Genomic DNA, 16,808 nt, shown 5'->3' on the forward strand with positions numbered 1-16,808 from the left:
CAGGATGCCCCAGTCTAGTGCTTTCTCCCAGCAGATGCGTCGTACAGTGCAGCAGGACGGTGAACAGCCAGACCGGCTAAGCTGTATCGCTTTCATCAGAATCGCATGTCATTCTCAGCAGCTGCTGTCTGCAGCCACGTGCACCTGCCCTCAGTCTGACGGTGGATGATCTCAATCCACTTAGTTCAGTAGCTCTTGGCTCTGAGCCTGTGGCATTTGGAATTGCAGTGAAAAGCTTATCTGTTTGGATTCATGAGAGATTTATCAGAATTAGCGAGAGATTTGAGTTGTGAATGGTATGGAGTGTAAAAAAAAAGTTGGTAGCCTAAGCAGGTGGTCAGCTGCGCCGTGGCCGAAGCGGCAGTCTGCAGGAACTTTGGTACATGGCCTGTACCTGAGCTTGGGACTGGGGGAAGCTCGTCCTTGCTCTGGCGCCATTACACCCCCACCCCCCATGCTCTGTCCTCTTGGCAGGACGCAGCTGTGCTGTGCTGTGCTGCTGCACGGCCGAGGCCAGAGAAGACCCCACACACTGTGGGCACACGCCTCTCCCCCACGCAGGCCCCGTCCATGCTCCCAGGAGGTCCTGCCACCCACCACCCACCCTCACCTCACATTTCACTGAGCAAGTAGAGATGGCTTGGAGAGTGCCTGACCCCTGCCCACTGCCATGCCCTGCACTTTCCTGCCAGAGCTGGCGCCTCCCTGGGGCTCTCAGGATCACACCACAGTGCAGCAGCTGGAGTGACCTGCAGAGATAGATGCAAGCCAGGCCAGGTCTCCTCCATGCACAACCCCCATGGTCCTCGTCTCAGCAGGGCTGCCCCCAGCTTCCATCCCCCTGCGAGTCCTTATCCTTCTGCTCACCATCCTCCCTGCTGGAGACAGACTTGGCCATCGTCTCTCAGCCTGGAGAAGAGAGTCTCACAAGGCCAGACTTTTGTCCACTTACGTGCCTGGTGCCTGGACAGTGGCGTGCTTGACAGTGTTTGATCAGATGAAGGCATTCTGACCCTGGTTCTGCATGGCAAGGCTCCAGAGTTTGACATGTGAAGAGCTCGGGTTCATGAAGTGGACAGTAGTGCTCAGAGCCTTGACCTTGGGGCTGAAGCTGCCTGTAGATTAAGAGGAACTCACAGACACCTGCCCTCCTTCCTCCTCCTATAACCAGATCCCATCCCAGGCTCCCTCAGGAGATGCATCTGAGTAGCCTTAGGAGGACTTGAAACACCCTCCAGGCTTTGCGCTGCCACGAAGAACTGGCAGCTTTGGTCAGTATCGTAACCAGGTTTTGTAAATTCCGAGTCAGTCTGGGTCCAGCTAGTGCTTTGACTACGATGACTTGTATCCTAACAAAAGAGATGCAACTTGTGGGACAACAGACGCAGCAACATTCACGTGTGCAAAGACTCAGTCCTTAGTATGTGCTTCCGGTGTTGTGGGAGCTTCCAGAGAGGGGGAATTCTCGTTCCTTTAGAGAACCAGGGAACGAGCGTAGCTCTTTGGAAATGGCGTTTGGATGGGGAGGGTGGGGGCGCGACGGTGGAAGGTTTATCACCTAGTGGTCTGTTTCCATGGACACGTGGGCAGCCAGGGGCTGAGTCCTGCTGAGGGCGGGGCCCTCCTTCCTGCCTGCGTTTTGACCTCAGTCGTCATTGTGTGCCTGGAGGTCAGGAGATAACGTCTGTGCATAGTCAGGAGAGAGCTGTTCTCTGCACACCTCACTGTTTCTGTGTGGCAGTGGAGCATGCTGGCAGAGGCCAGAGCGTCCTTTCATTTGCCACTTGGGAGCTGAGCTCCTGGAAGACCGGAAGCAGACAGAGTTGTTGCGAGTGTGGATTGTGTGACTTGACAGATCCCGGCTGACCTCGGAGTCAGAGCTCCGTGCCCACCGGGCCCCTCAGCTCCGTGACCAGCTCTCCCAGGTCACCGGCTGCACGGTGGCTCAGCTTGTCTCGTGCTGGGGAATTGGGCGCGACAGCGGCTCCTACTCATGTTCCAGTACACACAGACCTGTGGCCGCACCTGTTTCTGGGTGTTTTTTTTTTTTTTTTTTTGGATACGGAGTCTCTCTCTATCCCCCAGGTTGGAGTGCAGTGGGCAATTTCGGCTCACTGCAAGCTCCACCCCCCGGGTTCACGCCATTCTCCTGCCTCCGGAGTAGCTGGGACTACAGGCGCCCGCCACCACACCCAGCTAATTTTTTATATTTTTAGTAGAGACGGGGTTTCACCGTGTTAGCCAAGATGGTCTCGATCTCCTGACCTCATGATCCGCCCGTCTCGGCCTCCCAAAGTGCGGGGATTATAGGCATGAGCCACCATGCCCGGCCTTCTGGGTGTATTTTTTAATGGCGAAGCTGAAAATGTTCAGTCTTGGAAAGCGACGGGAAGAAGTCTTGGCTGTGGGGTGTTGAGTGGCCGTTGGCCGTTAAGAAGGTGGTCTCGGATGTGGATGGGAAGGTGCCCTGGGGCCCAGCTTCAGGTATAGAAGTAGGCAGGGCCTTGTCCTGGTTCAGACACGCAGAGGGTCTTGACCAGGTTCCAGGAGAAAGGACGGAGTGACTGGAGAGGCAGGCATGGTGGGGACCCCGGGCTGGATCTGCAGAAACCGTCCTGACAGCAGTGTCCCCAAAGAGCCTGCGGCTGTGGCAGGGGACATGCATGCGCTTCTGGAGCAGCTTCTCTGAAGCAGTTTTCAAAAGGAAGCTGACAAGAAGTCATGCTGTTGGAAGTGATGCTAAACGTAATCGACAGGGTGTTATTTTAGCAGCAGCCCTGCCTAGAGGGGGTGCGCCGGTTCATGCCCCTCTCGCGACAGGTGGTTGGGCGGGGGTCCTCTCGTTGTGGGTCCCTCTCTCCGAAGCCCCGCGAAACGTGAGATGCCTCCTGTGCACTGATGTGGTGCGGCGGTTCCGCAGGAGCTCATCGCCTGTGGTTGTGTGAGATGAGGAGGGCATGGTGCCTGCGGTTGCTGCTTGCCCGAGCTGTGCTCTTGATGGGCCGCTGGACCCGCATCAGGCGAAGGTGGTTTAGGAGTCGTCTCTGGGCGCCTGGATGGACAGTCTCAGTGGTGTGGGAAGGAGCGGCCCCCGTGGTTTCCGTGTTCACACAGGTCCGCTTGGAACTGACACCCTCTCCCTGCCTGAGTGTGCTTTCGGTGAACATCGGTGCTGCCGTCAGCACTGTCTTCTCCCAGGATCAGTCGTCTGGCCATCTCCTCCCATACACGCTCCCCGGCCATGGAGCACCTTTATCTACCTACCACTGCACCACCGGCCCCTTCTGTGACCAGGCCTGAGCCGGTGACGGGGTCCTTGGGGCAGCCCTGAGTGTCTTCTGCTCTCCTGATGATTGAAATGGGTCAGCGTCTGAGCCGACAGCCGGGTGAGCCAAAGCGGCTACATTGAGGACTCACTGCAGGCTAAGCTACGTGGCCTGTACTTCTGCGGGAGGTGGGGTTTCATCAGGGGATGTGGCTGCAGGCTAAGCTAGGTGGCCTGTACTACATTGTGCGGGAGGTGGGGGCCCGTTGGGACTTGGCGTGTGTGGCTGGTGCTCCCCAAAACGTTCAGGCTCAGCTGTGCTGGGCTCTGGGGTCTCAGCCGGATGCTATGTAATTCCAGAGCCAGCCCTGTTGCACTCACCCTCCATGTTGACACTTGATCTCTCTCTCAGATGTCTTTGCATTCCAGCAATAATGTATTAGAATGACTAACTTCTCCAAAAATTCATGCAGATTCTGTTTACTTCTTTAGTGTAGCCTAATCGGTTTTTGTGGAAAGACTTAACTACGTGAATGTAAAGCTGGTTTGATGTACACTAATAGAGCTTGAGCACAGGTGATCCAGAAAAACAGAGGGCAACAAGGCCGCTGTCTGTTACTTTCTTTGAAGACAGATAGGTTGGATTTTGGGAAAAGTCACAACACTTCAAGAAAAGAAACTGCTGTAGAAGGAGGAGTTAGAAGCTGTTGGGGAGGTCGAACCATGGGCCCTGTTAGAGGGTGTGGCCAGCCAGCTGTGTGCCGGAAGGAACCTGTGGACCCGTGTGAGCAGAGCAGGCCTTGTGAAGTGCTCCAGCTTTCTGGATTGCATGGTCTGAAGGGAAAGTACTTAAATATTGTAGCATAAAACATTCCCCCATAGCCTGTTAATTCTAAGAAGAAAATGTTGCTGTCATCAAAACAAGACAGTTCAGATAGACAGGTGCAGGGTACTACAAGGAGACAGAGACCTGCTGAAGCTAAGCAGCGATTTGAGTTTCTGATGACAAATAGAGACGTCACTGAATTCCTTCCTTGTCCCCTCAGCAGATGAAGTCTCTGGGTGTCAATTCAGTACCCAAAAATGCTAGGCCCTTGGGTTTGGAAAAGCAGGCACAGAAATGACAGCCATTTTCTATCAACCTGCTACAAAAAGAGACTAGTTTCAATCACTGTTTGTAATGTGCAGAAACTGCATCACTTGAATTGCACAGATGTTTCCAGAAGGAGAACAAAAGAGACCCAGACTCAGTTTTCACTTCCTGAGATTGAGATCGCTCTCCATATGGCCAATGTGGAGACCTCTTAGTTTTAGGACACTCAGGCCCAGGTGGAAATGGGAAGTCTCTGTGGACAGTGGATCATTTGCATGTTTCAAAAGGCAAATGTTTTTCTTCCATTATAGTAAATACAGTACATGTTAGCTATAAGAAAAATAACTATAAAGAGATATTTCCTTGCTCTACCAGATGGGAGGGCCTAGAGACAATACTACCCGTAGCAGTTTACACATCCAGTGCCCAAATCTTGGTCTCTTCGATTTTTTTTATTTTTGAGACGTCTCACTCTGTCATCCAGGCTGGAGTGCAGCGACATGATCTTGGCTCACTGCAGCCTCTGCGTTTCAGGCTCAAGTAGTCCTCCCACCTCAGCGTTGGGAGTAGCTGAGACTACAGATGCATGCCACCATGCCTGGCTGATTTTCTTATTTTTTGGGAGAGATGGGTTTTTGCCATTGCCCAGGCTGGTCTTGAACTCCTGAACTCAAGCAATCTGCCCACCTTGGCCTCTCAAAGTGCTGGGATTACAGCAAATCTTGGTTTCTTGGTTTCTTTTTTTTTTTCTTTTTTTTTTTTGAGACGGAGTCTCTCTCTGTCGCCCAGGCTGGAGTGCAATGGCGAGATCTTGGCTCACTGCAAGCTCCGCCTCCTGGGTTCATGCCATTCTTCTGCCTCAGCCTCCCCAGTAGCTGAGACTATAGGCGCCCACCACCGTGCGCAGCTAATTTTTTTGTATTTTTCGTAGAGACAGGGTTTCACCATGTTAGCCAGGATTAGTCTTGATCTCCTGACCTCATGGTCCGCCCCCCTCGGCTTCCCAAAGTTCTGGGATTACAGGCTTGAGCCACCGCGCCCGGCCCCTGGTTTCTTGGTTTCTAAGACCATTCTCCAACAAAGGGAACCAGGGCTCCCTTGAGAAATAGCTAATCGTAGGCCTGAGCAGGGAGGATATAGGAGGAATTGAGCATCTTAAGGCGCCAGAGCCTAAGGAGGTGCTCAAAGAAACCCACAAAGATGGTGCAAGTAACAGGGACCAAGAGAAGCCGTAAAGGCTCCTAGTGGAGCTGTGTGTTGTTGAACAACCGGAGCAACAAAGATGGGTGGTGATAGAGCATAGCAGAACTCTACGTCAATATCCACAAGACATAGTGCATACCCAAAGTCTACGTCAATATCCATGAGACATAGCGCGTACCCAAAGTCTACATAAATATTCACAGGACCATAGCGTGAACCCAAAGTCTACGTCAATATCCACGAGACATAGGGCGTACCCAAAGTCTATGTCAGTATCCATGAGACATAGCGCGTACCCAAAGTCTACATAAATGTCCACAAGACCATAGCGTGTACCCAAAGTCTCCATCAATATCCACGAGACATAGCGCGTACCCAAAGTCTACATAAATATCCACAAGACCTTAGAATGTGCCCAAAGTCTATGTCAATATCCATGAGATACAGAGCGTGCCCGAAGCCTGTGTCAGTATCCATGAGGCACAGAGTGTGCCTGAAGTCTGTGTCAGTACCCCTGCGACCACAGTAGCATGGCCGAAGTCTGTGTCAATATCCGTGAGAACATAGAGCTGAAGAGAAACTGTCATACACGACCTCAGGCAGGCGGTCGATGTCAGCATCCACCGTGATGAGTCCTGTTGATAGTGTGGACCCTTGATGGGACCTGATGAGATGGGCACTTCACCCCGGGGGTCGTCCAAATGATTCATAACCCCAGTCTAATGAGAAAGATAGCAGACAGTCCCAGGACAGGGGTATTCTAGAAACGCCTGAGCCATCCACACAGCCGTCATGGTCCTCAGAAACGAGAGTCAGAGAAGCTCATGGCTCAGAGGAACCTGAGTAGGCGAGAGGACGAAACGGCCAGTGGGACCCTCGATGGGATCCCTGGGCAGGATGAGCTGCAGAGCACCGGGGGCTCTGAATGAAGCGTGTGCTGCACCCCCGGTAGCGGGTCAGCGCCGGTTCCTGAGCCGTCACGAGGGCGCCAAGGAGAGGAAGGTATTCGTGCTGGGGGGACATTGGTGTGGGCGTGTGAGAGCTCTCGGTTCTATCGTCTCAATTTTCTGCAAATACGAAACTTCTAAAGTAGTGTATTAAAAATAGAGAATTAAAGTGCAGACAAATGCAAAGATGAGATGGAAATGGATGGGGGCCCTCCACCCAGGGTGAGCATTTTGCTGGCTGTCTCTCTCACAACCTTACGTCCCAGGTAAGGGATGTGGCACCAGGACTTGTAGGGCATGGGTGCTGGGGAACAGTGCGCCTGGTCTGGCTGAGGCTCACTTGAGGCCGAAGACTAAGGGTTAAGGGACATGGAGCTCATTGTTTTCGAAGCTTGGAGAAGTCTTTCAGTGGGCAGTGGCTGCCCTCTGCACGCAGTAGTAACTTGATTTCTGCTGTGAAGCCTGAATCGTGTTATTTGAAAGGCGGTGGGAATCCACTGGGATCAGGAACAAAGAGTGACTCTGTAATGGTATCAGAGACTCCTGTGGTGGTTTCCACACAGACCAGGGCTGCTGTGGAAGCTGTGCGTGCTCCAACAGGAACTCCAGTGTACTGTGTGATCGTGGCCGTTAGAAAGGTGGCCTCTTCAGATGGACCCATTAGGGGATAAAGCCTGTCAGGTGGTGCCAGCCGTGAGCACGCTGGAGGCTTTGGAGCTTTGTGGCTGGTCTACAGGGAAGGCCTCCAGCCCCTTCCATCCAAAATGTGCCCACAGGGTTGGGGGGTCTGTAAGCAACCACTGTAGCTGCCCCCGGTTCTCACACAATTCCTTTCCTTTGCAGAGAGTTAAGAAAGACGTGGACAAGGGCACGCGGCACTCCGACATGTTCCTGCTGAAGCTGGAGGACGGGAGAGAAGGTAGAGGCGCTGTGCCTCCAGGGCGGGAGCTGGCTGGTCTTTGTGTGGCGGGAGGCGGAGCCCACACCCTCCCATGGATGTGGGGATGGCGGTGAGCCCCTGCACCCAGCGGAGGGCCTCCCGAGATGGCCCATTTCAGGGTGCGCCGGGTGGGACAGGCTCTATAACCCTGGTGTCTGCTGGGCAATCACCTTTGGGGGCATTGATGATGGACTGACTGAGAAGCACGGGCGCTGTTACCCTGCAGACAGCCCTCTATGGAGCAGTGAGCACAGTGCCCCCAGCAGCTCACGATGGGCCCCTCCCAGGGTCTCGCGCTCTTGAAGGGAGAACCATCCTGGGCCTTGAGTACCAGCCACCTGGAGTCACTGGGGCTGCCTGGCACTTTGGTGACAGGGCTCGCTCTTGGGGTGGTTGCGGGCAGCAGCTGGGCAGGCTGGGTGTGGGTTGCCCAGCCAGGGGCCAGTGTTGCTCATCCACAGAACTTCAGAAGTCATCATCGAGACTGCTATTGGCCCTCACACGGACAGCCTCCAAGAATGGCCGTGGCCTCTGTCAGCTTGAGTTACTGAACTCAGGGGGCTGTTAGAATGCCTAGATTTCTAAAAGCTTTTAGCGAAACTTGGATCTAAGAATCAAAATTTTCTTACTAAAGCACAGGGGAACAATCATCATTCTCTGGGACTTTTTAAAAGGATGACATAGGATGACCTAGGGGACAGCCCTTTACATGGCTGTGGCACCCAGAGGGCCCAGGATGTGTCACCCACTCTCACCACCTTCTACACATGGCACGCTTCATGTTCCTGGGTGTGGGTCATGCGCTGAGATGAACTGTTGGCGGCGTTTCGTGCCAGTGGCTGCCCGTCCGTTCTCACAGGCCTCTGAAGCGGGAGAAGCCGTGCCTGTGTGGAGTGTGGGTGGGGGGGAGGGGGTGGGCTGCTACTTCTCAATCATTAATTTCTTGATTTTGAAAAAAATTGCGTTTGTTACTGGCTGGGTGCAGTGGCTCATGCCTGTAATCCCAGCACTTTGGGAGGCTGAGGTGGGGGGATTGCTTGAGGCCAAGAGTTTGAAACCAGCCTGGGCAACATAGTGAGACACCATCTGTTAAAAAAGAATAAAATGTAGCCAGGTGTGCTGGTGCATGCCTGTAGTTACAGCTACTCGGGATGCTGAGGTGGGAGGATTGTTCTAGCCCAGGAGGTGGAGGCTGCAGTGAGCTGAGATCGTGCCACAGCGTGCCAGCCTGGGCAACAGAGCGAGACTCTGTCTCAAAAAATAAGTAATAAATCGAAGGAGACAATGGCATTTGTTCTGCTGCAGAGTGAGGGAGTGATGCCAGGAGGCGCAGGTCCAGGGTGTTTGCCATGGAGTTTAGCGTCCCCAGTGCCGTTAGGAAACCAGGGGACAGCTCTGTCATGGGAGGCTGTGGCTTGGGACCGGAGGGCTGGGCTAGACCCAGGAGACCCAATGCCCAGGCCAGGTCTGCTTTTGTGACCCACAGCAAGTTCTCCAACCTCCCCAGGAGAGGGGACCGTTGTGCAAAGTGTTTTTACCTCCTTCTTGCACTAATATTCCTGAGGCTGAGGCCTCAGAAATACCCGAAGGGTTAATCTGAGTCCACACCCACTTGCCTGTCAAAAGACCCAGGTGCCTCTCCCAGGGCCCTGCCTTACTGCACCCCTTGCTGATAGGACAGACCCCTTCTTTCGGTCACTTTCCAGCTCACACCCCAGTGAACCTGAAACTGGATGCTGGACTGTTTCCCGCAGGGCGGCCCTCAGCCTGTGTGCTCGCTCCTCAGCCCCCAGGAGGAAAGCATCTTGGTGAGGGGCGACACGCCTTGCGTGCGTGGGTTTCTGTCACCGGGGAGGGTCCTGCCCTGTGCGGCGAGTTCTTGTGGTGGTCTTCCCTGTTCCTTAACACAGTCGTGTGCTGGTGGGAATGAGGCGGGGGGCTCCAGAGCCACGCCCACACTGGGCACGGGTGGGTGACGTCTAGCACCACACAGAATATGGCCATTTGCTGCTGCTGTTTTTTTTTTTTTTTTAAATGTTCATTAGAGGAAGAAAATCTCCATTCTGTCTCCTAGAAGTGGTGGGAGGACATCTCCTGCACATCGGGCTCTGTGTGAGGGTTGGCACGTCACATAGGTGCGTGGCAAGAGAGAACGTAGACCCCTCCTGAAGTAGAGCTGGCCACACTGCAGCCCAAGGCAGGTCTGGCGCAGGCACTCAGACCCCGGGCGAAGGCTCCTCGCTGGCCACACTGCAGCCCCCGGGCGAAGGATCCCCGTGCAGGGCGGAGGGTCCCCGTGCAGGCCCAAGGGGGGCTGGTGCACGCTACTCAGCCCCCTGGGCGAAGGGTCCTTGGGCAGGGTGGCTTCCCCACGGAAGCCCCCTCTGCATGTCTAGCGTGTGTGCTGCTTCTGCCCAATTCCTGCCTTTCCACTGCGGCTTGAAGCTGTCCCTAGTTTAGAGGTGCTTGGGGGTGTGTGGAAAGCTGTCAAATGCCAGCTCTCTTAAGGAGAAGGGTGGAACTCGAGGGGTGTTGAATGGTGTCTGTTTTTCTGCAGAGGGAGCAGAGTTTTTGCCCACAGTCTCACGGTTTTCATTTACCCTGTTCTGGGGAGCACCTGGGGTCCTAGGCGTGTCCTGGGCTGGCTCTCAGGGTCCTTCCTTCTGTTCTTATCCCACTTCGTTGTTCTCTTTTGACAGACAAGTGGGTGTGGACTCGGATGAACCCTTCGGGGGTCAAGCCCACTCCACGGTCTGGCTTTTCCGTGGCCATGGCCCCGAATCACCAGACACTGTTCTTCGGGGGCGTCTGTGACGAGGAAGAGGAGGAGAGCCTGGCGGGCGAGTTCTTCAACGATCTGTACTTCTATGATGCCACCAGGAACCGTTGGTTTGAGGGACAGCTGAAGGTAGTGCAACCTCTGAGTAGTACATGCCGTGATGCGCGGCCCTAACTCGGGTCCCTGCCCCCGCTGCCTCCTTCCAGCACCTTTGGATATCGGGGCCCCCAAAGCCCAGGAGCTTTCTCAAGAGGGCCGGAGGTTCCGTCTCTGCCTGTTTCCTGGGTGACTAGGCTTGGAGAGCCCTTGGTCATGGTCCCCTCGGTCTGTCCTGGATGCTGGTGGTGCTGCTGCCTCAGAAGCCAGTTGCCCTGGGCTGAGGTGCCCGGGACCTCCCCGGCCCTCTGTGTGAGAAGGGTTTGCTGGAGGTCTTGGTGTGGACCAGCCTGTGTTACGACGCTTGAGCTTCCCTGGTTTCCCGCACCATCTTTACTGTCTGCGTGAGCATAGCTGCTGTCCAGGGCCAGCCCAGCACAGGCACAACAGTGGGTGACCCCAGAAGGGGATCCCCCAGTTGGCCTCAGGGTCTCCGAGTGTACCAGGTCAGCCGGACCCAGAAAGGGCCAAGGAGGGCTGGTCCCTGTTGGTTGCAAACTCCTGGAGCTGCTCTTCACACGTAGTGGCACCTGGGCTGGAAATTGGGAAAACACGAGGGTTCGTTTCTGAACCCACAGTCCGCCTCGCTCTTTTACTTCAGAAGGAATTGCTCCAAGCAGAGTTTGCACACGTTTCCCCTGTGGCTTTTTTTCAGAGAGCGTGTTGACCCCAGCTAGTGTCATGGTTCTCAAACTGTGATCTCAGGGCCTTTGACATTCCCTAGGATTACAGAGGACCTCAGAGAGCTTTCCCTTTTGAAACTCACTGTTGGAGAGTCCAGACACAAAGTGGACCTTGGAAGTCTAGAATGTGAAGCTGACTTTGGGTTGATCTGGAGGTAGTGATCCTTGGAAAATTGGGAAATAACCTGGCAAATGTCACTTCGTGAGCTGGCAGCGTTTTGTGACAAAGTGACAAGGGCTGTGACAGAAGGGTCCAGATTGACCCCTGCAACACAGCCAGGGAAGTGGGACAGAGAGGGACGGACGGCTGTCCTGCAGGAAGCAGCCTGACCTGAGAGCTCCCGTTTAGAAACGTTTGGTGAGGAAGGGCCCCTCTCTGGCTTGCCGTTTGTAGTGAATGAGCTGGGCTTGTGGGCCTGACCATCCGTCTTGCTTGGGAAAGGGGAGGAAGCCCCTCAGCCTGGCTTCCCCAGCCCTTCTGGGAGCCAGCACTGTGGGTGATTGGGTTTTCCCAAGGTGAGCGTCGGAGCCCGTGGGGCTGGTGCGCTGTGTCTGGGGTCTGGTGGGCCTGTCCACCTCTCAGTGGAGGTGTGGAGCTGCCCCTCAGTGAGGACACGCATTTGGGAGTTTTCTCTCCCAGCCCAGGAGTGAACGGCGAGGCCAGTGGGAGACAGGAGCGTGCTCCTGCGGCCCAGTGCCTGCAGCCAGGGAGGTCAGGGACTGCGCCCTCCTGGGTCACACACTCCCCACACTTGTGGGCGGTCCCCGCAAACCCTCGTGTGGCCTCGTGGGCATAGCAGGAATGACACCTGCCTCGCTGAAGCTGCTGCTCTCTGCTCCCTCGGTGTATTAATAGGGACCCAAGTCTGAAAAGAAGAAACGCAGGCGGGGCAGAAAAGAGGAGCCCGAAGCTGGTAGCAAGCCGGCGTGTGGGGGAGCTGGCACCCAGGGGCCTGTGCAGGTGGTCAAGGAGGTGGTGGCTGAGGATGGCACCGTGGTCACCATTAAGCAGGTGCTCGCCGCCCCAGGCTCGGCGGGGCAGCCCCGGTCTGAGGACGAAGACAGCCCCGAGGAGGCCGGCAGCTTCGCACCCGGGCCGTGTCCACGCTCCAACGCCATGCTGGCCGTGAAGCATGGGGTGCTCTACGTCTATGGGGGCATGTTTGAGGCCGGCGACCGCCAGGTCACCCTCAGCGACCTGCACTGCCTGGACTTGCACAGGATGGAGGCGTGGAAGGCCTTGGTGGAGATGGACCCAGGTGAGCGAGGCAGCTTGGTGCTTCCGTGCCTGGGAGCGAGAGCCCAGGGTCGTGTGTCGCGTCACTCGAAAGCAAGCCCTGCAAGCTGCCCAGAGGCGGCCTGTGCCAGTGCTCCTTGCAGGGGCCTGTGCTCCTGCCTCCACAGTCAGATTGACGGAGAACAGGATCCTGTTGTGGAGAGGGGGGCCCACCCTGGGCACGTCTGTCCTTTGTCCCGGGTGCTGACGGGAGCTGCGGTTCTGGTGGCACAGGACGCGGGTGCATCTGCTGCTCTGTGCACAGCATGCTTGTTAGTGGACGGCCATCCGAGTCGGGCCCCGAGGCCCTGGGTCTGAGCCTCCAGCCTTGCTGCCTGACCCAGGGCCCCTGTGCGGCCGTAGTCACACGTCCCCTTTACCCCAACTGCTGCTGGGCTCGAGTCACCGTGCAGTTTTTAAAGATCTGAGACTAAAGCAGAATCCACAAATCTAGGGAAAGGTAGTGAACTGTTGGCTCAGGATGTTTGCTGTCCTGTGAGAACACCGTGAGCCAGGGTGGAGGGTGGCAGGAGGCCCTCTTGGCCAGCCGCTCCCTTATGGGGGCGCTTTTGCGTGTTTGCCGTCTCGGATCTCTGTCCTGAAGCCCAGGGGAGCGCAGTCTGTTTCCTTTGTGGATCTGAAGGGGGTCAGGGAAGAGGAGTTAGGTGTCACATCATGGTTCTTAAGAACATGGAATCCCCCAAGGAGATAGCCACCACCGTCCCGCAGCCTCCGCCTCCTGCCTCAGCTGCGCTGATGTGTGTGTGTTCACTCTGCTTTTGAAGAAACTCAGGAGTGGCTGGAGGAGACGGACTCGGAAGACGACAGTGAGGAGGTTGAGGGTGCCGAGGGTGGAGACGAGGATGAGGACGAAGACAGCGGAGAGGAGAGCGGTGCGGAGGACTGAGGTGAGCGGGCTCGGGCTGTGGGCGGCGCGGCGTGGCTGCTGCGTGTTCGTGAAAGGCGTTTCACGTTCATCGGATTCTTATTAGAATTCAGCTTTGTGAATTTTTAAAAAACATTGGTGTGTGCAGTATTTGCGCAGCTTGCTAATGAGTGCCACGTGCCTGTGGGCTCTTTGATGAGGTCTTCCCTGGAAACCCGGTGTTCTCTCTACCCTCCCTGCACAGGCCTCCCCCTCGGCTGAATGTGTTTCTCTCTTATTCCTTCCTCCTTGCGTATCAGAAGAGCCCCCGCCAGGGGCGCCTGGCACGTGCTGTTCCCACGTCCGCCCAGGACCCAGCCGTGTTGGGTGAAGCTCTTGGGGCCAGCCTGCGCCCTGACGCACAGGAGAGAGCTGAAGGTGGGTGGCCCAGGCCAGGGTGTGAACTTTCTCCCATGGTTTAGTCTCTGACGCAGTGCTGGGCCGGAAGTTCAACTGAGTGCAGTGCAGGTGGATTCCCTCAGCAGCCTGTGTGTTGTGTAAGATAAATTGGACTTGAAACAAGCCCACTGCGGAGGTTGTCTTCTGTGTGGCCTTAGGCACACCTCAGTCTTCCTGGGGTCTCTGCCCCGGGCCAGGGCTGGGCCTGGGGCGAGACCACCCCACACTGGAGGGTGGAACCTTGGACACAAAGGACCCTCACGAAGCAGGTTTCTGCCTCTGAAGCCCTAGAATATGCTGTGCTTTGCAAGCCTTTCCTTCTACAAAACCAGGAGAGGGCCCTGACTGCCCATCCATCTTCACAGTTGGGATCAGCCTTTGATTCCTGGAAACTGAAAAGCAGCCCAGGGCCAGTGCACACCTTCCCAGTTCTCATTCACGTGGAGCACCGCTGGCCGGCTGCACACGGGGGTCTCGTGGTGGGGGCTCCTCGTGCAGCGGCCTCACTCCTGGGAGCCCCCTGCCACCGCATGGTCTCTGGGAGGCTGTGGTGGGACCATCCCTGTCCCTGTCCCAGTCGGGTTTAGGGTTTAGGATTAGCATTTGCAAAGCAACAGGAAGGGAGGCCGGAGGGCAAGGGCTCCCACCGTCCCCACATGGCTGCCACCATGTGTCCCCATCCAGCTCCTCCTGGCTCCAGCGCTGCGCCTAAGGCTGTGGTGTGCTAACTCTCAACCTAGGCCTGCTCCAGTCCAAGACTGAAGGCCAATTCGGATTTGCATAATCGGGGTCAAAAGTTGAGCACTGAAACCACACCTGGTGCAGTTTTGCGTATCTTAAATATTTTGAACAGTGGGAATATAGGATCCTTAGTTTTCTATAATGGGGCTGACATATTCACTGTGGTCCCGTTTCTTATCTGGGAATTGAAAACAAGGGTGGTGGGGAGACTTCCCTCCTGGCGGAGCCGGTGTTGGGCGGGTGGAAGCGCCGCTTGGAGAGGACTAGAAGCTGACTTGGCGGCGAGCACCTGTGAGCACCTCCCTGCTCCCTTGGCCGCTTTGTCCTCACTGCTCCAGGTGGGCCCAGGAACACACAGGTCACCTTGGGGCATTGGCTTCAGAAGTGTCGCCTCTCAGGATCATCTCGGGCACTTGGCCAGCTCTTCAGCAGGGCATGTGCTGAGCTCCCTGGTGCAGCCAGGTGTTCAGGAGGCTTCAGTGGGCGGCACTTGAACTGGCCCCAAGGGCCCCGCCCACTGCCATGGGTGTGACCTCACTTCAGGCTTCCATTGTCTTATTTTTATTTATTTATTTTTATTATTTATTTATTTTTTTTGAGACGGAGTCTCGCTCTGTCGCCCAGGCTGGAGTGCAGTGGCGCAATCTCGGCTCACTGCAAGCTCCGCCTCCTGGGTTCACACCATTCTCCTGTCTCAGCCTCTCCGAGTAGCTGGGACTACAGGCGCCCACCACCACGCCCGGCTAATTTTTTGTATTTTTAGTAGAGACGGGGTTTCACCGTGTTAGCCAGGATGGTCTCGATCTCCTGACCTCATGATCCGCCCGCCTCAGCCTCCCAAAGTGCTGGGATTGCAAGCGTGAGCCACCGCGCCCGGCAAGGGTTCCATTGTCACTTGACCAGAATGCTGATCAGAAAGGGGAAGGCTCTGGGCACTGCCTGTTCCCTGCTGGGGACACGTGTCTGGTGCGTCTGGATGTGGGTGGCAGTGCCGACAGGAGTGAGGCTGCAGGTGCCGCCCCCCTCGAGGGCTGCAGCTTGTATTTGCGTTGCGCCGACCCCTTCCCCACCCAGGGCTGCAGCTTGTGTTGCGTTGCGCCGGCTTTGGCAGCCCGTCTGGGCACTTCGTCTGAGTGCTGGGCAGTCGGGGGCCTTTCCTCACACTCTCAGTTGAGCTGGTTGGGAGAGGCTCGGGCAGGGCTGAGAAGCCAGAGCGCAGGCAGCAGCGTCCTCACCCCCGCAGGCTCTGCCCGGGCCCTGCCCAACTCTGCGGCTCCCGCCCTTGTCTAGAAGATGGACACCGTTGTGTGGCCGGTTCTTTCTTCCCTCCTGCTCTTGGAGGAAGGAATGGGGAGATCTTGTTGGCTTCAATGTAGTTGTCTGTTATCAGAGACGGTTTTTCTTTCAGAGGAGCTTGTAACTAATTAGATGGGATTCCAAGGAAAAAGATAGTTTTCAATCAACCAAGTTGAAAGAAAGATGATAGCAGCCCTGAGGAAGAAACTTCTCGTACACTTTCTTATACAGAAAGCATTTTGCTTTTGTTGCTAAAGATTGGGTTTGAATGAAGGATGCTGATCAGAACCGATGGGGATCAGATAGACGAGCTCCCAGCGTGGAGTGGCTGTCACAGCCGTGATTAAAACAGGGCCCTTCAGTGTGGAACCTTGGGAGACACAACACAACACAGGGTGGTGGATTCCTGTGCAGAGCTCTGCCTGCCCCACGGGCCTGTGGTCTGCTCTGTCTGCCGGTGCCCAGTTTACTGAACTACTTGGTGGCCAGACAGCAGCTGTAGGGCGTGAGCGGCCGGCACGAAAGCCCAGGGCCTCTGTCTCCCGGGAGCTGCTGGCGCGGCGCGGCTGGGACACGCCATACTCAATGCCACGTTCTTGCCCAGTTCCTCGCTGTGGTGAGCTGCTGGCTGTTAGGAAGCCTCGGCTGCAGCCCTCCCACACGGCCCCCGGACCCCTGACTGCAGGGTGGGCAGGCGTACCAGGTGAGGCACTCTGGCCGGCCCGCTTGGCAGCAGGGCCACAGCTCCTCCTCGAGGGCTTTGTGGGATTTTAAAGGATGAATCATCTTGTTCTCCATTCTCCCCCTGCCGCCCATGCGCGCCATGGTCTGTGTGAGGATGAATTAGAGGGACTGGCCATGAGCTGTGGCTTTTTTCGTGGTTGGGGTCGGGTGGGGGGTGTTGGGTGGAATGAACATCAAGGGAACCACCCATTGAGCTTGGAAATCCTTGCCAGGCAGTTGGTCTGTGTTTGTTTTTAGATGAGAGCAGTGTTGATTGCAATTTGACATCTGACTTTTTTTTTTAATTGAGTTGGTACAAGCAGGATGTCATTGGCTAGGTGACAAAGTCACTGGGGGACCAAATACCAAGATGCCTGTTGGT

The 16,808-nt window shown here is 55.9% G+C and overlaps 1 protein-coding gene across 5 annotated transcripts in view; it reads left to right on the plus strand.

Annotated features, from left to right (window-relative positions):
* The window catches only part of KLHDC4 (kelch domain containing 4), a 68,741-nt gene that overhangs the window by 50,508 nt on the left and 1,425 nt on the right, over positions 1-16,808 (plus strand). Inside the window, exons 8-13 of one of the 5 annotated variants that reach the window (XM_058440396.1) lie at positions 7,352-7,427; positions 9,155-9,256; positions 10,148-10,356; positions 11,923-12,325; positions 13,128-13,250; positions 13,528-13,645. In XM_058440396.1, the coding sequence (XP_058296379.1) occupies positions 7,352-7,427; positions 9,155-9,256; positions 10,148-10,356; positions 11,923-12,325; positions 13,128-13,249 (912 nt within the window). In that variant the 3' untranslated portion in view covers position 13,250; positions 13,528-13,645. The remainder of the gene's footprint in view (positions 1-7,351; positions 7,428-9,154; positions 9,257-10,147; positions 10,357-11,922; positions 12,326-13,127; positions 13,251-13,527; positions 13,646-16,808) is intronic. The other 4 variants (XM_058440397.1, XM_032156236.2, XM_032156233.2 and 1 more) reach the window with 4 other exon arrangements.

The sequence above is a fragment of the Hylobates moloch genome, unplaced genomic scaffold, assembly GCF_009828535.3.
Source record: "Hylobates moloch isolate HMO894 unplaced genomic scaffold, HMol_V3 SCAFFOLD_6, whole genome shotgun sequence".
NCBI classification, from domain to species: domain Eukaryota; kingdom Metazoa; phylum Chordata; class Mammalia; order Primates; family Hylobatidae; genus Hylobates; species Hylobates moloch.